We start from the raw sequence: 21048 nt of genomic DNA on the forward strand, positions 1-21048 counted from the left end.
TATATTCTATATATACATCTTACTATTTCATAATGATTCCAAAATAACCATAACATCGAAAACCGTTATAAAATTACTGTAATATTTGAACTGTAACAACTGTAATAATTGAGCTGTAATACCTGAACTGTATAAACTGTATATCATAGTGTTATGGTTTTAACATTTTCGAAGATCATGATAATCTGTAAATGCTATAAAATATCTATCTGTATATATACTGCAATTCATAATTCTGTATAATCTGATATAACATATCTCTGCATGAATACTGTAAATCATAGTAATCTGAAAACTATAGAATTTCTGTACTAATCTATTTATGTCTCATGCCACGCAACTTAAATAAATAAATATTTCATATCCTGAAAACTATATCTTTTAATATACAAATAATTTGCATACTGGATAATAATCTGAAAAACATATAATTTACTGATAAACATTCTAACATTCCTAGCATAGCATATTTCCCTTACCTATCTGACTGGGAGACTTGCCTCCAATTCAACCCTCACACCCTCAGCGTATCAACCTCAAAATCCTGTAGTTACATATATACAAATCCCCAATAAAACACCGAATTTCCCAGAAAATCATCATAATCACATTTCTTGAATCTGCCTATTCGTAATTTCCTAAACTATAATTTACCTGAGTTTTTGGAAAATTAACTGCTGAGGTCCTCAACCCATGCCTACAAGGTCCCAAAAACACCTTGATCCTGAAATCATGACACCCTAATTTTATTTCACAAACACCATTATATTCTCATACAACACAAAATTTGGGCTCAGATAAACCTGGTGATACTTGAAATACCAAAATAATCTACTTACCCTAAAATTGAGATGCTGCCCAAACTTCTCAAATCAACATTCTGCTCCAACTAGGTTGTAGAGAATCTCCCTAGGATCACCGTGGTAGCTTTTGATCATCGAATCGGGGATAAACAGAGCCAAAAATCTAGAGAGAAGGGAAAGAAACCGAGTTTTAGAGAGAGAGAAAAGAGAGAAACTGATTTTTTCGTCAAAAAATATGATTTTTGAGCTTATATAGATGGCTGACCGTGTGGCTTCGTCGATGAGCCACGTCACCTCCTTGATGAGGCCAAGAAGGGAGTTCATCGATGAACACATAACCCTCGTTGACGAATTTCAGGTCCTGAAATCAACCCTCTCGGTAAGTTCTCATCGACGAGACACGTGTCCACGTCGATGAGCCCAGCGTCCGTCGACGAGACCCTACTAAGTCCTCCTTTGAAATTTCCTTCTCTCTCCTTCCCTTTTATTATTTAATTTCTATAATTCCCTGGGTCTCTACAATTGGCACGTGAGGCAACTACTTTCACAGTTCACTTTTACCAACCAATTTTCATAGTTCATCTATTATTATTTTAGATGTTTGGTATGATCATATTTTATTGGGTTAATTTTCCAACATGCATACTCCATTAAATCCCCCATGCAAAAAGTGCTACCCCAAATGGCATTTTTAAATTAAAAAACACTATTTGGAGTAGCATCCAACATTTTCCAGGACGCATCAATCTGGGAAATAAAGTTTCACCTAAATTTTTCTCAAATATTTTTAGTTAAAATAAATTTAAATTGAGAAAAAGCTCGGTGTTAGCCCTCTTTCATGGCAACATCGGCAAGCCCTGACAAGGTTATGTTAGCGATTGGGGCTTCTGATTGAAGATGTAGAATGGGATAGGTTTTTGTGTTGTATTGGTTCGACTCATACATGACTCTGGTTCTCACCACTTTGCACAAGCTCTTATGAAATTGGATAGGTTTTTGGGTTGTACCGGTTCGACCCATACATGACTCCGATTTGCACAGGTTCTAATGGAATTAGATAGGTTTTCATTGTACCCGTACATGACTCTAATTCTCCCTTATTTGCATAGGTTCTCATCGAATCGTCTAATTTTTCATCAGGTTCTTTTATTTTCAGGTTTTAGTAGTCAACCAGACCCGACCAGCGTCTGATTTCGATCAAACCAGATCAGACTGATTGGTTTAGTCCAGGTTTCAAAACCATGTTGATTATAAAAAAGTGAAAATATATCAAATTAATAAACAAAATTGATTTCACATATTTTATTTATATCAAAATAATTTTTATTTTATTTTTTATAGTATTTGATATAGAAAGAATGCATAAAAAATGAATTTCTTTCTTATTTTTCTTTCCTTTGTTTTCTAAATGAAATTTTTTATCCAAATTGATTTTTTGAGTCTCCCCTTTTTTCGATTACAATTTTTTTAAAAGAATAACTTGATGAAAATAAAATAATAAAATATTTATTAAAAAACTATCACTTTTATTATTAGATTGTTATTTTTTGATTGCCATGATCATTTTTTGTTTGCACAAAAGATAATACAAAACTTTGAAGATGCCTTAGATTAAAAATAATAATTTTTCATGTTAAAAATATATAATCTTGTTTTTTTTTTTCATGAAACTTGACATGAACTGCTTGACATGTCAAGATTAAATAGTTACAATAGTATTGTTTACTTAAAAAATAAAATACCTATTTTTTTAGAATAATTTTTAAAAAGATAAAAGAAAATTAGTTTAGTAAAGGGAAAAAAATTATTTTTAAATTATTACTTTTTAAATAAAGCAAAATTTTCCTTTCTTTAAGTGTTAAAATATTTGTATATGAAAAGTTTAAAAGATGAACTCATGTTTTGCAAATTCTTGTATGAATAAATGTAAAAAAATTTCACACTAGCAAAGGCTAAAATGTTTATCAAAATTTGTAAAACATGTATATTTATGTGGATGACTATCTAAATAATAAGTTACAACATTGGGTATGCCCACATAATGGTTGATTATGTGGTTAACCTTTGGGATGCTAATGTATTTGCCTATATAAAGATATGCTTTACAACAAAATGAGATAATAAGATGATTAGTGACATCTAGTTCCTGCAGAACTAGACTGTTGAATTTCTATAACTTCGAACTTTTTTGTATTTCTCTTTATTTCATTTACAATACGTTATCAGTATGATCAAGTCTCTAATGGTATAATAAGTTTCGTTGGTATTATTCTAAGGTAAGAATATTGTTTCCTTTAACATTTGTTATCTATATAACTTTAATTTTTCGTCAAATTATATTTGAATGTTAACTATATCTCTTATCATGAATACGTGTCCTTAAATATTTTTATGTTGGGATATATGTGAGAATAACATTTCTATTTAATATTTACCTAATTTTGAATTTTTATTTATTTTCAAAGTGACTTTATGATGTCAAACCTCACAAAACTTGAATTCGTTGCCCTTGATATTTTTGGAAGAAATTATCTGCCTTGGGTACTTGATGCTGAGATTCACCTTAATGCTATGAATCTTAGAAGTACAATTGAAGAAGGAAATCAAGCATCCTTGCAGGATCGAGCAAAGATAATGATTTTCCTTTGACACCATTTACACGAAAAATTGAAAATTGAGTACCTTACTATTAAGGATCCATTAGTCATTTGGAACAACTTAAAGTAGAGATATGAACATCAAAAAATGATAATTCTTTCAAAAGCTCGATATAATTGAATACACTTACGACTACAAGATTTTAAAACTGTAAGTGAATATATTTCAGTCTTGTTCAAAATTAGCTCTTAATTGAAGTTATGTGGAGAAAAAATTACCGATGATGATATGTTAGAAAAAACATATTCGACTTTTTATGCCTCGAATATGCTCCTGCAGTAGCAATATCGAGAGCGTAGATTTACAAAATATTTTGAGCAAATTTCTTGTTTACTTGTGGCTGAACAAAATAATGAGCCTTTTGTTGAAAAATCATCAATCTCGTTCAACTGGCTCAACATCATTCCCTGAAGTGAATGTAGCTTTTTCTCAAGGTCATGGACGAGGTTGTGGTAGTAAAAGGGGGCGTGGTAGGAAAAATTGTTGGACTCGTGATGATCATCTTTCAAAGTTTGAAAGCAAATGTGTTGAAAATACTCTAAGGAAATGGGCAAAGAATAAAGAAAGCTCTAAACAAAATAACAAAGTGTAAAATAAAGATAATATTTGCTATAGGTGTGGAACAAAAGGTCATTGGTCTCGAATATGTCGCACTCCTAAACACCTAGTTGATCCTTACAAGGCATCGTTAAAATGAAAAGGGAAAAATACTGAAGTGAATTTGTCTGAACCCATTGATGCTAAGTATGAGTCTCCTTTGGATGTTGATTTTGATGTTTCTGATTTTTTTTTTAGGATCCTAGTGGCAAAATTGATCATTTGATTGAGGATGGAAATATCTACTATTAAATTATCTTCATGTTTATGTTATTTTAAAAAATTAACTTATGTAACATATAATATGTTTGGTAGCATTTTGTTATCTTTCCTAATTCTTAAATTTTACTTTTCATTTACTAAATCATACAAAATAAACTTGATTAAATGGAGGATGACATGTGTTTGGTGGACAGTGGCACGACTCACACAATTCTTCGTGTTAAAAAATATTTCTTACAATTAACATTAATTGAAATTAATATTAATACAATATCTGGCTCTGCAAATGTAATAGAGGGTTATGGAAGATTCACATTATGTTTTCAAATGAGACAAAATTGTATAATGATGATGCGTTGTATTCTAATAGATTCCGAAAAAATCTACTAAGTTTTAAAAATATACGTCGCAATGGATATCATGTTGAAACCAAAAATGGAGGAGATATGGAATATCTTTTTATTACATCTACAATTTCAAACCAGAAGATCATATTAGAAAAATTTTCAAGTTTTCATCTAACCTATATTTCACAAAAATAAGGATGGTTGAATCAAATTTTATGCACCGGAAGTGCTCCGAGCGTAAAAGTTTTATACTTTGGCATAATTGTCTTGGCCATCCTGGTTCAACTATGATGCTACGAATCATTGAAAATACACATGAACATCCATTAAAAGATCAAAAAGTTCTTTTACCTGGTGATTATTTTTGTACTTCTTATGCTTAAGGAAAACTGCTTATTAGACCTTCTCCATCTAAATTATCTTTAGAGTCTCCATCTTTTTTGCAAAGAATACAAGGAGATATTTGTGGTCCAATCCATCCATCTTGCGAACCATTTCGATATTTCATGGTTTTAATTGATGCTTCCACTCGATGGTCACATGTTTGTTTACTTTCAACTCGTAATGTTGTTTTTGCTAAATTTCTTGCTCAAATAATAAAGTTAAGATCAAGTTTTTTTGATCATCCTATTCAAACTGTCCGTTTAGATAATGCAGGTGAATTTTCTTAAAAAGTATTTTATGACTATTGCATGTCAATAGGAATAAGTGTTGAACACTCTATTGCACATTCATACACAAAATGGTTTAGCGGAATCCTTCATTAAGCATTTACAATTTATTGTTAGACCTATGCTTATGTGATCAAAGCTTCCTGCCTCTGCTTGGGGTCATGCTATAGTGCATGCTGCGTCTTTGATTAGAATTAGACCAACTGCATATCACAACTTTTCTCCTTCACAACTTGTGTTTAACAACCAACCTAATATATCTCATCTTATAATTTTTGGTTGCACTGTATATGTTCCTATTGCACCTGCACAACGAAGTAAGATGGGACCACAGCGTTGGCTTGGTATTTATGTTGGTTTTGATTCTCCTTCTATCATTAAATATCTTGAACCACTAGTGGGTGATATTTTTAGAGTAAGATTTCTAGATTGTCAATTTAATGAATCAGTTTTACCACCATTAGGAGAAGGAAAAGGTAAAGGATTAAAAACACAAGAAATTTGTAAGAACCCGAACTGTGATAACTGGATTTAAATATTAAAAGAGGGGCAAAATTGGAATTTACCAGGCTTCATCGACGAAGCTAGATTTCGTCGATGAAGTGTGTGCTTTTCTCGTTGACGAAATTCAGAGCCTCATCAATGTAAAAAAGCCGAGAGGTCTTAGAATTTGGAAATATCAGACTTCGTCGACGAGGCCACCAATTCGTCGACGAAATCAGTGAAAGATTCGTCGACGAAGGTTCCATTTCGTCGACGAAATTGGGCCGGGTCAAAGGGCTATAAAAGGAAATTTCTATTACTTCTTCATTAAGTGAACTCAATCTCATCTCTCTCTCTCTCTCTCTCTCTCTCTCTCTCTCTCTCTAAACTCTCTCTCTCTCTCTCTAGATTTCTTCACAGATCATTGCTAGGATCGGGAAACTGAAGTTACCACGAGGATCGTGGAAGGATTCTCTACAACTTCTACGGATCGAAATCTCGTTTCTGAGGTTTTTGGGTTTTGGCGAAAAATCAAGGTAAGGCTCGGTTTTCATTTCTGATCTGGTAGTTTTGTAGAGGATGGTCTTGTGAGTATATTCTGTACTGTGATTTGTAAGTTTTGGAACTCGGTTCGCTGTTTAGGAGCCTTGGAGTTTGGGATTTGTTATACAGGGTTAAGGTAAAGGGAAACTGTGTTATATTGGTTATTTTTTAAATCGAACTCGATGGAACTGTGATCCATGGTCCTGTGTGTGTTTTGGTTAATCATTTGGGAGAATCTAATGGGGAAAACTATGGATTTTTCATTATTACAGTTTTGGGAAAAAGGGGGCGATGGGCTGAATCCCGGGTTTTGTTGAAAATCGAGTATATGTGTGATTTATACTGTGATATTGGGATAGCCGTGCCTTGACTTTGTTTAAACTGTATTTTTTTAGAAAATCATGATTTAGATTATCAAATGAGTGTGGTTTGTTTGGTTATATGAGCATGCATGTGTGTGTGATATGCGAAATTGCTAATGGGACTGCGATTCCAATGATTCCAGGGACTGAGAGTGACTGGCTCTATATCCGAGGGCGTGTGTTTATTGCTTGCCACATAGGCAAGAATGACTGGCTCTATATTCGAGGGCGTGAGCCTATTCCGACAGATCAGGCCGAAGGGTGTGGATCCACCAGTTAGCGTCGGTACGATGCCATGGGAGTCGAGGACTAGCCATGTGCCAGTGGCGCCATGCTTCATGGGTTGGCTACGGGCTAACGCCGGAATGCCGGACCGGCTTCAGGTCGATGGGCGTGACGATACCAAGTTATTGATCATGTGTGTGTATTGTGACGGGGCTACGTATAAATGGCTGTTGTATATGTGCGTGAACGCACTGTGTAAATTAATACTGGATTTGCATTAAACTGCGTGTATGTTGCATCATGATAACACTCAAATGTCACATACCGATATAACTTGTGTTCTTCCTTACTGAAAGGTGTCTCACCCCTATTGTACGTACATTTTTACAGGTCCTTCGAGTAACCGGAACTAGCGTCCTGGTGTAGGGAGCGTAGTGGCCGGTGTACTACGTTAGCGCTTGGGTAAGTGCTAGGACTGTAGTTTTTGTTGGGTTGCCATTTTGTGTTGTATCTGGGCACCTAGTTTGTACATTTGGATAGAGTTGTGTTTGGTTCGTGTATAGACTCTAGTATGGTATTGCTTATGTTGATATAGAATGACTTTTTCTGCTACGTATATGTTTGTGATTGGATGTGTTTAGGGTGCTTGGGAGCCCCATTGGGTCGGACCCTCATCCAATGTACTGTATCTGTGATGATTTGTATGATACAGGGACAGGTTTGGTTACATTCTCACCTCTGGGTCCCATTTCGGGGTTCGAGGCATGATAAAATTTGTTAGAACACACCAACTTTGTCTAATCTTGATACGCGCACAAATCAATGTGAATTTGAAGTTTAAAGAATAATTCATTTGCAAAATGCTACAAATCAATTGCTAGATGTTTTTGCAAATACCAAAAGAGTCACTCAATCACATTTTTCAGCAGTAAATATTCCTGCTAGATTGATTGTTCCTAAAGAACACTCAATGGGAATAACAGCTAATGAATCTAAAGTGCGCCAAAAGCGTGGTAGACCAATTGGTGCAAAAGATACTGTTCCTCAAAAGAAAAAGGAAATGAATAAAAGTGACACTCTAAAAGAGTTCATTAACACTCAAGAAGAGATTAAAAGAAATATAGATCAACAATCCCATATTTGCACAGAAGCAACACCAAAAGTGGTTCTGGTACTAGAAAATTATGAGATCTCACTAAAATTTGGAAATATGCGATTGTTTCAGAAATTATTAATGATAATGAGCCCGAGCCTCAAACTTTAGAAGAATGTCGATATCAAAATAATTGGCCAAAATAGAAAGAAGCAATACAAGCTGAGTTAGACTAATTAGCCAAACGTAAGGTATTTGGACCAGTAGTCCAAACACTTGAGAATGTCAAACATGTTGGGTATAAATGAGTTTTTGTACGTAAAAAAATGAAATGAATGAAATTGTGAGATACAAGGCGCGTCGTGTAGCACAAGGTTTCTCCCAAAGGTCTAGTATAGATTATAATGAAACCTATTCCCCGGTTATGGATGCAGTTCCTTTCAGATTTTTGATTAATTTAACGGTTTCTGAATGACTCGACATACACCTCATGGACGTAGTAACAACTTACTTGTATGATTCATTGGATAATGACATATATATATATATATATGAAAATCCCTGAAAGATTTCAAATGCTTGAAGCGTATAAACCAAAACAACGACAAATGTATTCTATTAAATTATAAAGATTGTTGTATGGATTGAAGCAATCTGGACGAATGTGGTACAATCGTCTAAGTGAATATGTGTTGAAAATTGGATATAAAAATAATCTTATATGTCCTTGTGTTTTCATTAAGAAGATAAATTTTGGATTTGCTATAATCGTAGTTTATGTTGATGACATAAACATAGTAGGAACTCCAAAAGAGATCTCAACGACTGCTGACTACTTAATGAAAGAATTTGAGATGAAGGATCTTGGGAAGACAAAATTTTACCTTGATTTTTAATTTGAATATTTAACAAGTGGAATTCATATTCATCAATCATCTTATATAGAAAAAATCTTGAAGCAATTTTATATGGATAAATCTTATCCATTAAGTCCCTCGATGGTTGTTTGTTCACTTGATGTGAAAAAAGATTTTTTTCGTCCTCGAGAAGATGATGAAGAAATCCTTGGTCTTGAAGTACCCTATCTTAGTGCAATAGGAGCACTCTTGTATCTTGCAAATTGCACTAGACCAGATATAGCTTTTGGGGGTAAATTTACTAGTAAGGTTTAGTTCTAAACCAACTTAGAAACATTGGAACGGAGTAAAACATGTTCTTCGTTATCTTGCGGCACATCTTATATGAGTTTGTTTTACCCAAAGGGAGTAAAGTCTATGTTAAGAGGATATGCTGATACATGATATCTTTCTAATCCTCATAAAACTTGATCACAAACAAGTTATATTTTCACATGTGATGATGCTACTATCTTATGGCGATCTGTAAAGCAAACGATCATTGCTATCTCTTCAAACCATTTAGAAATATAGGCAGTTCACGAAGCAAGTCGTGAATGTGTATGGTTAAGAACTATAATCCAGCACATTAAAAGGACAAATGGATTATCATTGGAGAATGACACGCCAACAATATTGTACGAGGACAATGCATCATGTATTGCACAAATCAAATGTGGCTACATAAAATGTGATAGAACTAAACATATTTCACCAAAATTCTTTTACACTTATGAACTTCTGAAGAAAGGAAATGTTGACATTTGTAAAATTCGTTCAAGTGTCAACTCAGCAGATCTATTCACAAAAGTATTCTCAACTTCAATTTTTCAATAAGTATGTATATAACATTGAAATGCGACAACTTAAGGATATTTCTTAATTGATTGTATTTTTTAGAGAAAGTATGAATATTGTACTTTTTTTTTTTTTGTTAAGGTTTTGTCCCATAGGGTTTTCCTTAGTAAAGGTTCTAACAAGACATATTCATAGTGTATAGTGGGAAAGTATTATAAAATATGTATATTTATATGAAAGATTATCTAGATAATCGGTTACAATTTTTGGTATGTCCAAATAATGATTCATTATGTGATTAACCTTTGAGATGACAATATATTTATCTATATAAGGACATATTTTATAATAAAATGAGATAATAAAATGATTAATAACAACTTTATTTCATTTAGAATATAGGGTCATAATTCATGGAAGGTGGGCACAGAAATTTAGATGCTGCAAAACCCTTTTAAAATACCATACAACCCGCTTGATCTTTGTTTGTTCAACTCATTTAATTTTAAAATTGATTTCGAATTTTCCGGCGGTAAAGTGTGACAAGTAACCACGTAAGCTGAGTAAGCAAAACTCTAATAAAGGAAGTTGTTTTGAATTTGGGTGAAACTGTAGTGAAAGAGGCTTTGACGCATGAGGTGTGTCGGCGGGGCGCTGCTCATTCCACAAACTTTTTGAAAAGAAAAAACAAAATGAGTGGCAGAGAGAGAGAGAGAGAGATGGCCCCTTATTTATGACCTTTTTGACATGCATATGGTTTAGACTAGTTTAGCTTCTTCTTCTTTTGTTTACTTATCATTATTATTATTATTATTATTATTCATTCATTCATTTATTTATTTATTTCATCATCTGCCTCTGGCTCAATGTGTGTCGGCAGACTGTAATTTTCTCACCCAGCAATTATTTGCTGATGACAGTATTATTTGATTATTTATTTGCTTATAAATTTTCCACACAAATATTAAGCTAGATCAAGAAGCCCGTTGATTTCTTACCCTTTTTTTTTGTTTCTGTAAAAGTATTGACCGAAGGTGGGTAGGCTTTGAGCTGTTGATTGAGACGTGAAGCAAGGAATGATAAGAGAGAGAGAGAGTGAGAGAAGCGAACTCACAGAAGCGGAAAGCTTATTGGAATCGCCTCGGCTAGCAGATGGGTGTCTGGCTCTGATTGGAGCCAGCCGAGATCACTCTGCCACAATCAGACTGACTTGTTCGCGAGATCTGGTTCTGGCGGGTGGATTGTTGGGTTCTTTCTCGCAGTCGAAATTAAAGCGTGGCCATAGAGAATTTTCTTCTCTTTTTTTTTCTTGTTCATGTTTGATTTTGGGAGGCTGGGTTTTTAATTTGGAGCGACAGATCTAGCTGGTCTGGGCGTAGTTATTGGGGCTACCTGTATTGGGTTCATCGAGTGTCGGCGGTGAGAGATCAGACGACAAAGGCAATAATGGAGGCCAGCGCCGGTTTAGTAGCCGGTTCTCACAACCGCAACGAGCTGGTCGTCATTCGCCGCGACGGAGAAACCGGCGGCGCAGTAAGTCGCTATCTATTTCTAAACCATATGTTTGCTTTCCAAAGAATTTATGTGTATATAATTGTTTCTCAACGTTTTGCATTGATTTTTGGTTTTTTTTTTTTGGGTGGGGGGTTGGGCTATAATTCTTGATTTTGCACAGTCAAAAGTTTTGGAGACTCTGGGCGGGCAAATCTGCCAAATATGCGGAGACGACGTAGGGCTGACGGCGGATGGGGAGCTATTCGTGGCTTGCAACGAGTGCGCTTTCCCCATTTGTAGGACTTGCTACGAGTACGAGCGCAGCGAAGGCAGTCAAGTATGCCCCCAGTGCAAGACCCGCTTCAAACGTCTCAAGGGTCCGTATATCTACTATATTCATTATCACTACTACTCCAACTTCAAGCTCGCTCGCATTTCCTTTTATCGAGAAATCTAAAGTTGGTTGCCGTCGCTAATAACTGTATTGATATTGATATTAATTAACCAAAAGCCGCTGCTTCATCTGCCCTTCTCTGCTCTGCTTTAACGGTAAAAAAAAATAAAAATTGGCAGGGTGTGCGAGAGTGGAAGGGGACGAAGAAGAAGATGACATTGACGACCTGGAGAATGAGTTTAATTTTGACGGGCAACAGCAGCAGCATCAGCATCAGCAGGCCTTTGCGGAGGCGGCAATACTTCAGGGCCATTTGGGGAGCTGCTACGGCCACCCCACTGCAGCCGCCATCGATTCTGACCTCCTTCACCGTCATGCGCTTCATACCATCCCCCAACTACCTCTTATCACCAACGGTCATATGGTGCATCGCTATTACCCTTCCTTTTATCTTCTCCCTCTGTTAGTATATAACTATAATTAATCATATTGATTCCTTTTTTGTTACTCATTCAATGAGTTGGGGCATTTATGAACTAATAAAAAAAACGTGTAACATAATATTCCGTGGCCATACATCATTGAGATAATGCGTCCCAGGATTACTGACTAATCTCTTGTTTTTCAGTTTGATGATATTCCTCCGGAGCAGCATGCTTTGGTCCCGTCTTTCGTGGGTGGTTGTGGAGGCAAACGAATTCACCCTCTCCCTTACTCTGATCCTACCCTTCCAGGTTCTTTTACGTCTTTCCTCCGCATGTTCTAGTCACTGTTTCTTTCAGAAGCTCGTTCCTTGCTCTAGAGATTCTAATATTGGATCCTTCCCTCTGCAGTGCAACCCAGATCCATGGATCCTTCCAAGGACCTAGCTGCCTATGGCTATGGAAGTGTAGCTTGGAAGGAGAGGATGGAAACTTGGAAGCAAAAGCAGGAGAAACTACAGATGATGAAGAATGACAACGGAGGCAAAGATTGGGACAATTATCGGGATGGGCCAGACTTACCGCTGTAAGTGGCCTCATTACACCTCTCTTCTTCATAATGAGTTTGAAAGGATGTTTCATATATGATTCTCTTGTATAATTGTCTATATGGAAATCTAAAATTCTGTATCATCCCTATTAGTCTGTAATTTTTTTTGTTAAAAAAATTATCATATTATTGTGTTCCTTTATTTGAATATTCAATAATAATATAGTCATTTAACTGGTTTGTGCACTCCTGATTTGCTCACAGGACTTGTAATAGATCTTAAGATGTTATACAGATTCATGGTTAGAATAGTGGCATCCACCCTGCCTGTTTGATCGTCTTGATGCCATGTGTTGTGGTTAGTTATTTCATTTTCATTGTCATCATTCTGATTGCTGATTGGGATAATTGCATTTTTGGTGCTATTCAATCAGGATGGATGAGGCAAGACAACCTTTATCAAGAAAGTTGCCTATTTCGTCAAGCCAAATTAACCCTTACAGAATGATCATCATAATTCGACTTGCAGTTCTTGGATTCTTCTTCCATTATCGGCTCATGCATCCAGTGAATGATGCTTATGCATTATGGCTTGTATCTGTGATTTGTGAGGTTTGGTTTGCTCTATCATGGATTCTTGATCAATTCCCAAAGTGGCTCCCTATTGAGAGGGAAACTTATCTTGACAGGTTGTCCCTGAGGTTAGTGAATCAGATGTGTGCTTGTTACCTGCACTTGGCAGTCCACACTCTAAGCCTTTGGATCGTTTATAGTATCCGCCTGTCTTTTTTTAGGTATGACAAGGAAGGACAGCCTTCCCAACTATCACCAGTTGATATATTTGTGAGTACAGTGGATCCATTAAAAGAGCCCCCTCTGGTGACCGCAAACACTGTTCTATCCATTCTCGCAGTGGATTACCCAGTTGACAAAGTCTCATGTTATGTTTCTGATGATGGTGCTGCTATGCTGACATTTGAGGCATTATCAGAAACATCTGAATTTGCGAGGAAGTGGGTTCCTTTCTGCAAGAAGTTTAATATTGAACCGCGTGCTCCCGAGTGGTATTTTGCTCAGAAGATTGATTATCTCAAAGATAAGGTGCTACCTTCATTTGTCAGGGAGCGAAGGGCAATGAAGGTAATGAGATCATTTTTTATTTACAACTTCTACCCTTAAGGGGGTTCTTGTAGATATTGGGCTAAATCTGGTACTTACTGAGATTGTAGAGAGAGTATGAGGAGTTCAAGGTTCAGATCAATGCATTGGTTGCAAAGGCTCAAAAGGTCCCAGAAGAAGGGTGGACAATGCAGGATGGGACTCCATGGCCTGGGAATAATGTGCGCGATCATCCTGGAATGATTCAGGTACACAAATTTTTAGTTTTATTATATGCAGTTCTCATACTGATCTAAAAATTTGGTTCTAATATGCAATCTTTCAATTGTCCACAGGTTTTTCTTGGCCAAAGCGGAGGGCATGATTTGGATGGAAATGAATTGCCACGCCTGGTATATGTCTCTAGAGAGAAGAGACCTGGTTTCAATCACCACAAGAAAGCTGGAGCAATGAATGCTCTAGTAAGTAATCATGAAGTCCCTCCTGAACTCTGTAGAGCCTTATACAGTTTACAATAATGTGGTGGTTATTGTTAAAGCTTGATATAAATCGTTAACCCACAACCTAATAGCTTAGCCTTTTAGGTAAAGTGGTAATCCAACATGATAGTAGAACTAGTTACTAGTAGATCCTAGGTTCAAGTCTTGTCCCCTGTGTTTATTGTGCGGTGCTTAAAAAAATTATCGTGTTCCCTATCATGGGTGTTATACTGTTATTTATCATGTATTTATCTTTTCATGTGCTATTGGGCTGCACGTCCTGGGGGGGTGGGTGTAAAGCTTGATATATATTATTTTTGGCCCACAACCTAACAATTTAACCTTTTAGATAAAGTGGTAATCTAACAGTTATGATTATTATTGATGTTGTTATTGTCACCATCATTGTGGTCACCATTTTTCTTGTGGATTTGTTTGTCAAACAGGTTAGAGTCTCTGCTGTCCTCACCAATGCACCTTATATGTTGAACCTGGATTGTGATCACTACATCAATAATAGTAAGGCTCTCAGGGAGGCAATGTGTTTCATGATGGATCCATTGCAAGGGAAGAGAGTCTGCTATGTTCAATTCCCACAGAGATTTGATGGTATTGACAGGAATGATCGCTATGCAAACCGGAACACTGTCTTCTTTGATGTAAGCTTGCACTTTCAAAATTTCTTAGCTGCTTTTTTTCCCACTGTAATTTGTTTATCCATTATCATTATAAAATTGAAACTGAAAGGCATAACAAGCATGAATCCACTCATACACAGTCAAATGAGTCCATGAAATCAATGATGCTAGAGAGGCACAACAAACCTGTCCAATGCCCCAACCCTGGAGTCCTGAATAAGTTGTAAACTTGCGGAGCTAAATTGTACTTGTTCAAGCCAATCTTCCAGTTGGGTGGAATAGTTCTATCACCTTTGCTATTCACACAACACATGCAGCTTTAGTATTCATTGACCTGCTTTCAATTCTAGTCGATGTGATACAAATCTTTCACCTTCTCCACTATTGATGCATGACCGCCAGCTGCTCTAGCACCAAGTCTAGCTCATGCAGGACAATTGTTTCATCATCTTCAATATTCTTGCAAGATCACTAGCTTATTGTTCATTTACTTGTTCCTGTTCTAGCTGGTCTATTCTTTCACCTTTCTTCAGCTTCACTATTCATTTTGTTGAGCACTCTCATCGCCTTCATTTTGTAGATTTGAACTTTATGTTCAATTCTCACCCAAGTCTCAGGGTTTGTCATATTTACTGGCTTACTCAAAGACCTGCCATAGAGCTGCTCCTTGACTAGTTGAGGCCCTCAGGCAAATCAGTTGGGGTGTAGTGTCTACGAGCCACCTCTCCCATTTTTGGCTATCATAAAACCCTAAGAATTCATTCAATAGTGCTCTAAGAAGTAAGAATATGACAAATCATGGGAGATAAATTAAGTGTAAGAGTTGATGAATCTCACATGGAAATCAATGAGGAATTCTTGTTTGACAAATCAACAAATTTTTATAACATTCAAGATTTTTTTTTAATTAGTAACAATTTCTAAGGGAAAAGATCCTAAGGTTTTTTTTTTTCCCCCATTATTTTTTGGTCTAAATGTCTAATTATGGCACTGAAGTGTTTTGGGTCACAACCTTGATGCTCCCAAAAAATATTCTTATATCGATTTTATTTTTTAGATAGAAAAATCTTTTGAAAGTTAAGTTTTGGATTTTGGAAAATATTTCGTGAATTTTCTTTTGTGAAATTATTTTTACCTCCAAAATATTTTTGGAAACTAATATTAGATTACCACTTCTATATCATGTTGGCCAAGTGGTAGGAACTCTATCCAGCGGGGTACCTCCTCCAACTACCACTTCTTGAGTGGTTGGAATCACCATCAAATTGGAGGCTATCACTACCACCCCCTAAGTTATGAGGGCCAACTGATTGGAACCGTAATAACAGGTTATCACTTCTAATATATACCCTTGGATGATAGGAATCCTTACAGTCGAGCACCTAATTTACCCTTCAGTCATCGTTATGGTAAATTCATAATTTTCCATCCATAGTTCCCTCTACCCAATCTCCGAAGCCTTTTGGGACCCAATGCAAGAAAAGCGTCCAGGGGATTGGAGGATTGGAAGAGGGCATATTTCTCTCTTGGGTGCCTAGCCACTGCTATTACTGCGTCACTGTCTAATACCCTTATTTATTACCTCTCCTTGTTTAGAATCCTCTTGAAAGTAGCCACATCGCTAGAGAGGCTGATGCAAGATTTCCTTTGGTTGGGTCTTGGGGAGGGTAGGTGAGATCATCTAGTTAGTTGGGAAGTGGTTAGCAGACTTAAGTTTGAGGGGGCCTGGGCATTGGGAATGAGGGGGCCTGGGCATTGGGAATGTGGTATCCAAAAACATCTCCATTATAGGGAAGTGGGCTAGGTTTTGTTTTGAAGTTGACTCCTTATGGCATAAGATGATAAGAACGAGTACGGGGTCAAATTGAATGGATGGGAGACGAGTGGCAGTGACATCATCTCTCATGCGTGTCCTAGGTAACTAGTTACTTCTTTCTTTTTATCCGGTTCAAAGTAATGGCAAAAAAGTTCGTTTCTAGGAGGATGCACAGGTGGGAAGCTTTGGTTGGAGTGGGAAGTTCCTCATTTATTTAAGCTTTCACTACTACATAACGCTTCCATCGATTCCTTCATTTCTTCTAAGGGAGGTTCTTCTTCTTGACATTTCCGTTTCTTTAGGAATCTCAATGAAAAGGAGGTTGATGAGCTCACGATTCTTCTTCTTTTTGTTGGACCATCATATTCCATCCATTAGTGAGGATGAGAGAGTGTGGAAGGGTGATTCTTCAGGTATATTCACTTCTAAATGTTTTTATCTCTCATGTTTTATTACATATCGTAGGCAATGGTACTATTAGATTACCACTTTACCTAAAGCTTAAGTTATTAGGTTGTGGGCCAACAATGTATATCAAGCCTTAACACTCCCCTGCATGCGCACCTCAATAGCATTTTGGGATATAAACGCACGATGAATAACACCAATTATAGGGAATACAGTAATTTTTGAAACCCCACACAGTAAATGCAGGCAACGAGACTAGAACCTAGGATTTCTTGGTAGCTAGCTCTGATACCATGTTAGATTACCACTTAACCTAAAATCTTTAGTTGTTAAGCTGTGAGCCAACAATATACATCAAAGCTTTTAGGTAAAGTAATAATCAAACATGGTATCAAAGCTGGCTACTAAGTCTTGTTGCCCGCATTTATTGTTTGGTTTTTAAAAAATTATTGTATTCCCTATAATAGGTGTTATTAAATGTGTGTTTATGTTTTCTCATGCTGTAGGGCTGCACATGAAGGGGAGTTCTAAGGCTTGATATATATTTGTTGGCCCATAACCTAGCAACTTAAGCTTTTAGGTAAAGTGGTAATCTAATAGTATGTGTACGATATGTAATATTAGAGTTTTGCTATGTAAACATATTTTAAAGGCAAAGAATATTTGTCAAATATAATATTCTACTTAAGGTAGGACCACATAGGGTATTTTTGTATGAATAAACTTGCAAAAAATGGGCATTTTTGTCAAATAAAATATTAAATTGAAAATAGGCATATAATGGTACTTTTATATAAGCAATTGTGAAATGGAAGGATATTTTAGTCAATTATAGTATTTTTAAGTCAACAAATGCATACTTTTATACGTAGTATAGGTTTAAAAAAATCTGATATGACATGTTAATGACTAATATTATTATTTTCTAGTCTGTAATAAATTATTTTGAAATGTGTAGATGCTTTGCTCCACCACTGATTAAAAGTATTTCATTTTCCACTTCAGATCAATATGAAAGGTTTGGATGGCATTCAAGGACCCATATATGTTGGGACTGGTTGTGTGTTCAGAAGGCAAGCATTTTATGGTTATGATGCACCAAAGGCGAAGAAGCCACCAACAAGGACATGCAACTGCTGGCCGAAGTGGTGTTGTTGTGGATGCTGTTGTTCTGGAAAAAGGAAGAAGAAAGCTAACAAGCTGAAGTCTGAGGTGAAGAAAAATTTTAGGAAGGGAGATGCTGGTACCCCCACACCAGCATGCGCAGTGGAGGGTATAGAAGAGGGTATTGAAGGTAAGTGTTGCATTTTTTGAGGTGTCGCCCAGTGCATAGTGTTCCTTTTGGCCAAACACATGCATCACATTTTCTAGCTGCTATGGATTAAGTTTGTAAGGTGTCGCTAATAGAGAACCTTGAAGTTACATTTGATATCAATTATCCTATGTAGTTAGATACATTTCATAGGCAGATTCTATTAGTTGATATGTGCACACGTACATGTGTATTTTTGGTTGTGATCTCTACAAATTGGTCACTGTTAAACTTGGCAATCAGGCCTTTTTCTTTGGTCATCTGACTCGGGAAGATCTTTTCTGCAGGAATTGAAGGTCAAAATTTCGTTTTGATGCCTGAGCAGAAGTTGGTGAAGAAGTTTGGGCAGTCTCCTGTGTTTGTTGCATCCACCCTGCTAGAAAATGGTGGGGCACTAAAAAGTGCTAGCCCAGCATCTCTGCTTAAAGAAGCCATCCATGTCATTAGCTGTGGTTATGAAGATAAAACAGAATGGGGAAAAGAGGTAAGAACAAAATTTGGATCTTTGTTCCAAAATTGTTCTCTCAACACAATTCTTGCAAATTATTTTGAGAGTTGACTGCTGGCTTGACTAAAAACCTTTTTTTTCCCCCTTACCAGGTTGGCTGGATTTATGGTTCAGTTACTGAGGATATATTAACAGGTTTTAAAATGCACTGCCATGGATGGCGATCCATATATTGTATTCCTGCAAGGCCTGCATTTAAAGGATCTGCCCCCATCAATCTTTCTGATCGTCTGCATCAGGTTCTTCGATGGGCCCTTGGATCTGTAGAAATTTTTTTGAGCAGACATTGTCCTCTCTGGTATGGTTATGGAGGTGGTTTGAAATGGTTAGAGCGTTTTTCTTACATAAATGCTACTGTATACCCCTGGACGTCGATTCCTCTGTTGGCGTATTGTACTTTACCTGCCGTATGCTTGCTTACAGGGAAATTCATCACACCCGAGGTATAAATTCATACCTGAAATATATTCATCTGTAGGGTAGTTTGCCAAAGAGCATTCTTGATCCATAATGTCTTTGCTAAAATAAAATATTTTGAAGATTTATATTTATTGTGATTTAAGCCTTCGTGGATTTAAAATGCAGCTCAGCAACGTAGCTAGTCTGTGGTTTCTGTCTCTTTTTATTTGCATTTTTGCCACAAGTATCCTGGAAATGAGATGGAGTGGAGTTGGTATTGATGAATGGTGGAGAAATGAGCAGTTTTGGGTTATAGGAGGGGTTTCAGCCCATCTGTTTGCAGTCTTCCAGGGACTTTTGAAGGTGTTTGCTGGTGTTGACACAAACTTCACTGTGACATCAAAAGCAGGGGATGATGAGGAGTTCTCAGAGCTGTACGCATTCAAGTGGACCACGTTGCTCATCCCTCCAACGACACTGCTGATAATAAACTTGATAGGAGTGGTTGCTGGCGTTTCAAATGCAATAAACAACGGGTATGAGTCATGGGGGCCTCTGTTTGGAAAGCTCTTTTTTTCCTTTTGGGTGATTGTTCACCTCTATCCTTTCCTCAAGGGTCTCTTGGGCCGGCAGAACAGGACTCCCACAATCATCATTGTCTGGTCAATTCTGCTTGCTTCCATCTTCTCCCTTTTGTGGGTTCGGATTGATCCATTCTTGGCCAGATCAGATGGCCCACTTCTGGAGGAATGTGGATTGGTATGTAATTAGATGGCAGCGTATTTGTCACTTGTGTTAGCAATTGACAGTAGTTGGTCTTGATGGCACGAAAGAGTGTGACAGGGTATGCATATCAGTAGAAACATTGTGCAATGTGTGTTGGGTTGGATTGATTCCAGACTTGTCGCTTGCTCCTTTTCTGTCCCAAGTAGTAAAACTTGAGATGGCCAGCCGCTTAGAAGCTTCTCATTGGGAGAGATTGGTTGGCAGAAGAGGATGATGGATGCTATTCTTCTCAATTCTTTATTGATTTGATATATACATACATAAGAGAGGAGAGGATGGGTGGAATCACTTTGCCACTATGCATTTGTATTGTTAGTACTATTTCTCTGGTCACTTGTTTTACAATAAGGAGCCTAGTGTTGATTCGCCTGCAACATGTAATTATCTAAGAAGGCTATTTCTGTGCTTTGGTGCTTCATCATCTGCCCTCATGTTATTGTTCCCCCATCTACGCCGTTCCTATGTTTTGGCATTCTGCAAATTTAGACGGTTGGAGAAACAAAAAAAGTAATTAAACCTTCTGTTTTAAGTGTGGACAGTTGTTGTACCGATGTTTGTGACATCCCTGTAAGAATTGATTCATGAAGCATGATTGCAGATTTGCAGTGGAGTTGCAAAGCTTTGTTTTTCAAAGAATACAATAATCTTGTTACTTTATCATTTTATCATTTTATGATGTCCATTAAATTCTTGTAGATATTAAAAAAATCGTAACTTACCTGTGGCGTTTAAAGTCGGTGCCAACCAGTTAGACTCTGCAATTACTTGATTGACCAAGAATAATCTCCCTGGTGAAAGATTATATGTAGAAGTAACTTATACTCTGTATATATGAATTTTTGAAATTTGAACGATTACCCCCGCAAATGACATTTCATCCCTTCATTTTTTGATGACTACAACAGAATCTCTTAAAATTTAATTTTATTAACAAAGCGTACCTTTCATTAGTTGACTGTTAATTAACTATGAAGTTTAATGAAAAAATTAAAATATATTATTAATAAAATCATAAATTTTACCCT

At 36.6% G+C, this 21048-nt stretch overlaps 1 protein-coding gene across 1 annotated transcript; it reads left to right on the top strand.

Annotated features, from left to right (window-relative positions):
- The first annotated feature begins 10309 nt into the window (after positions 1-10309).
- Positions 10310-20691, top strand: LOC131161389 (probable cellulose synthase A catalytic subunit 5 [UDP-forming]). Its single transcript, XM_058117129.1, has 14 exons — positions 10310-11231; positions 11374-11569; positions 11766-12010; positions 12215-12320; positions 12420-12594; positions 12993-13259; positions 13353-13698; positions 13788-13925; positions 14013-14138; positions 14603-14815; positions 18024-18312; positions 18618-18814; positions 18931-19281; positions 19424-20691. Exons 1-14 carry the CDS (start codon positions 11145-11147, stop codon positions 20006-20008), a joined length of 3321 nt encoding a protein of 1106 aa, XP_057973112.1. The 5' UTR covers positions 10310-11144; the 3' UTR covers positions 20009-20691.
- The last annotated feature ends 357 nt before the right edge of the window (positions 20692-21048 follow it).

The sequence above is a fragment of the Malania oleifera genome, chromosome 8 (assembly GCF_029873635.1).
Source record: "Malania oleifera isolate guangnan ecotype guangnan chromosome 8, ASM2987363v1, whole genome shotgun sequence".
NCBI classification, from domain to species: Eukaryota; Viridiplantae; Streptophyta; class Magnoliopsida; order Santalales; family Ximeniaceae; genus Malania; species Malania oleifera.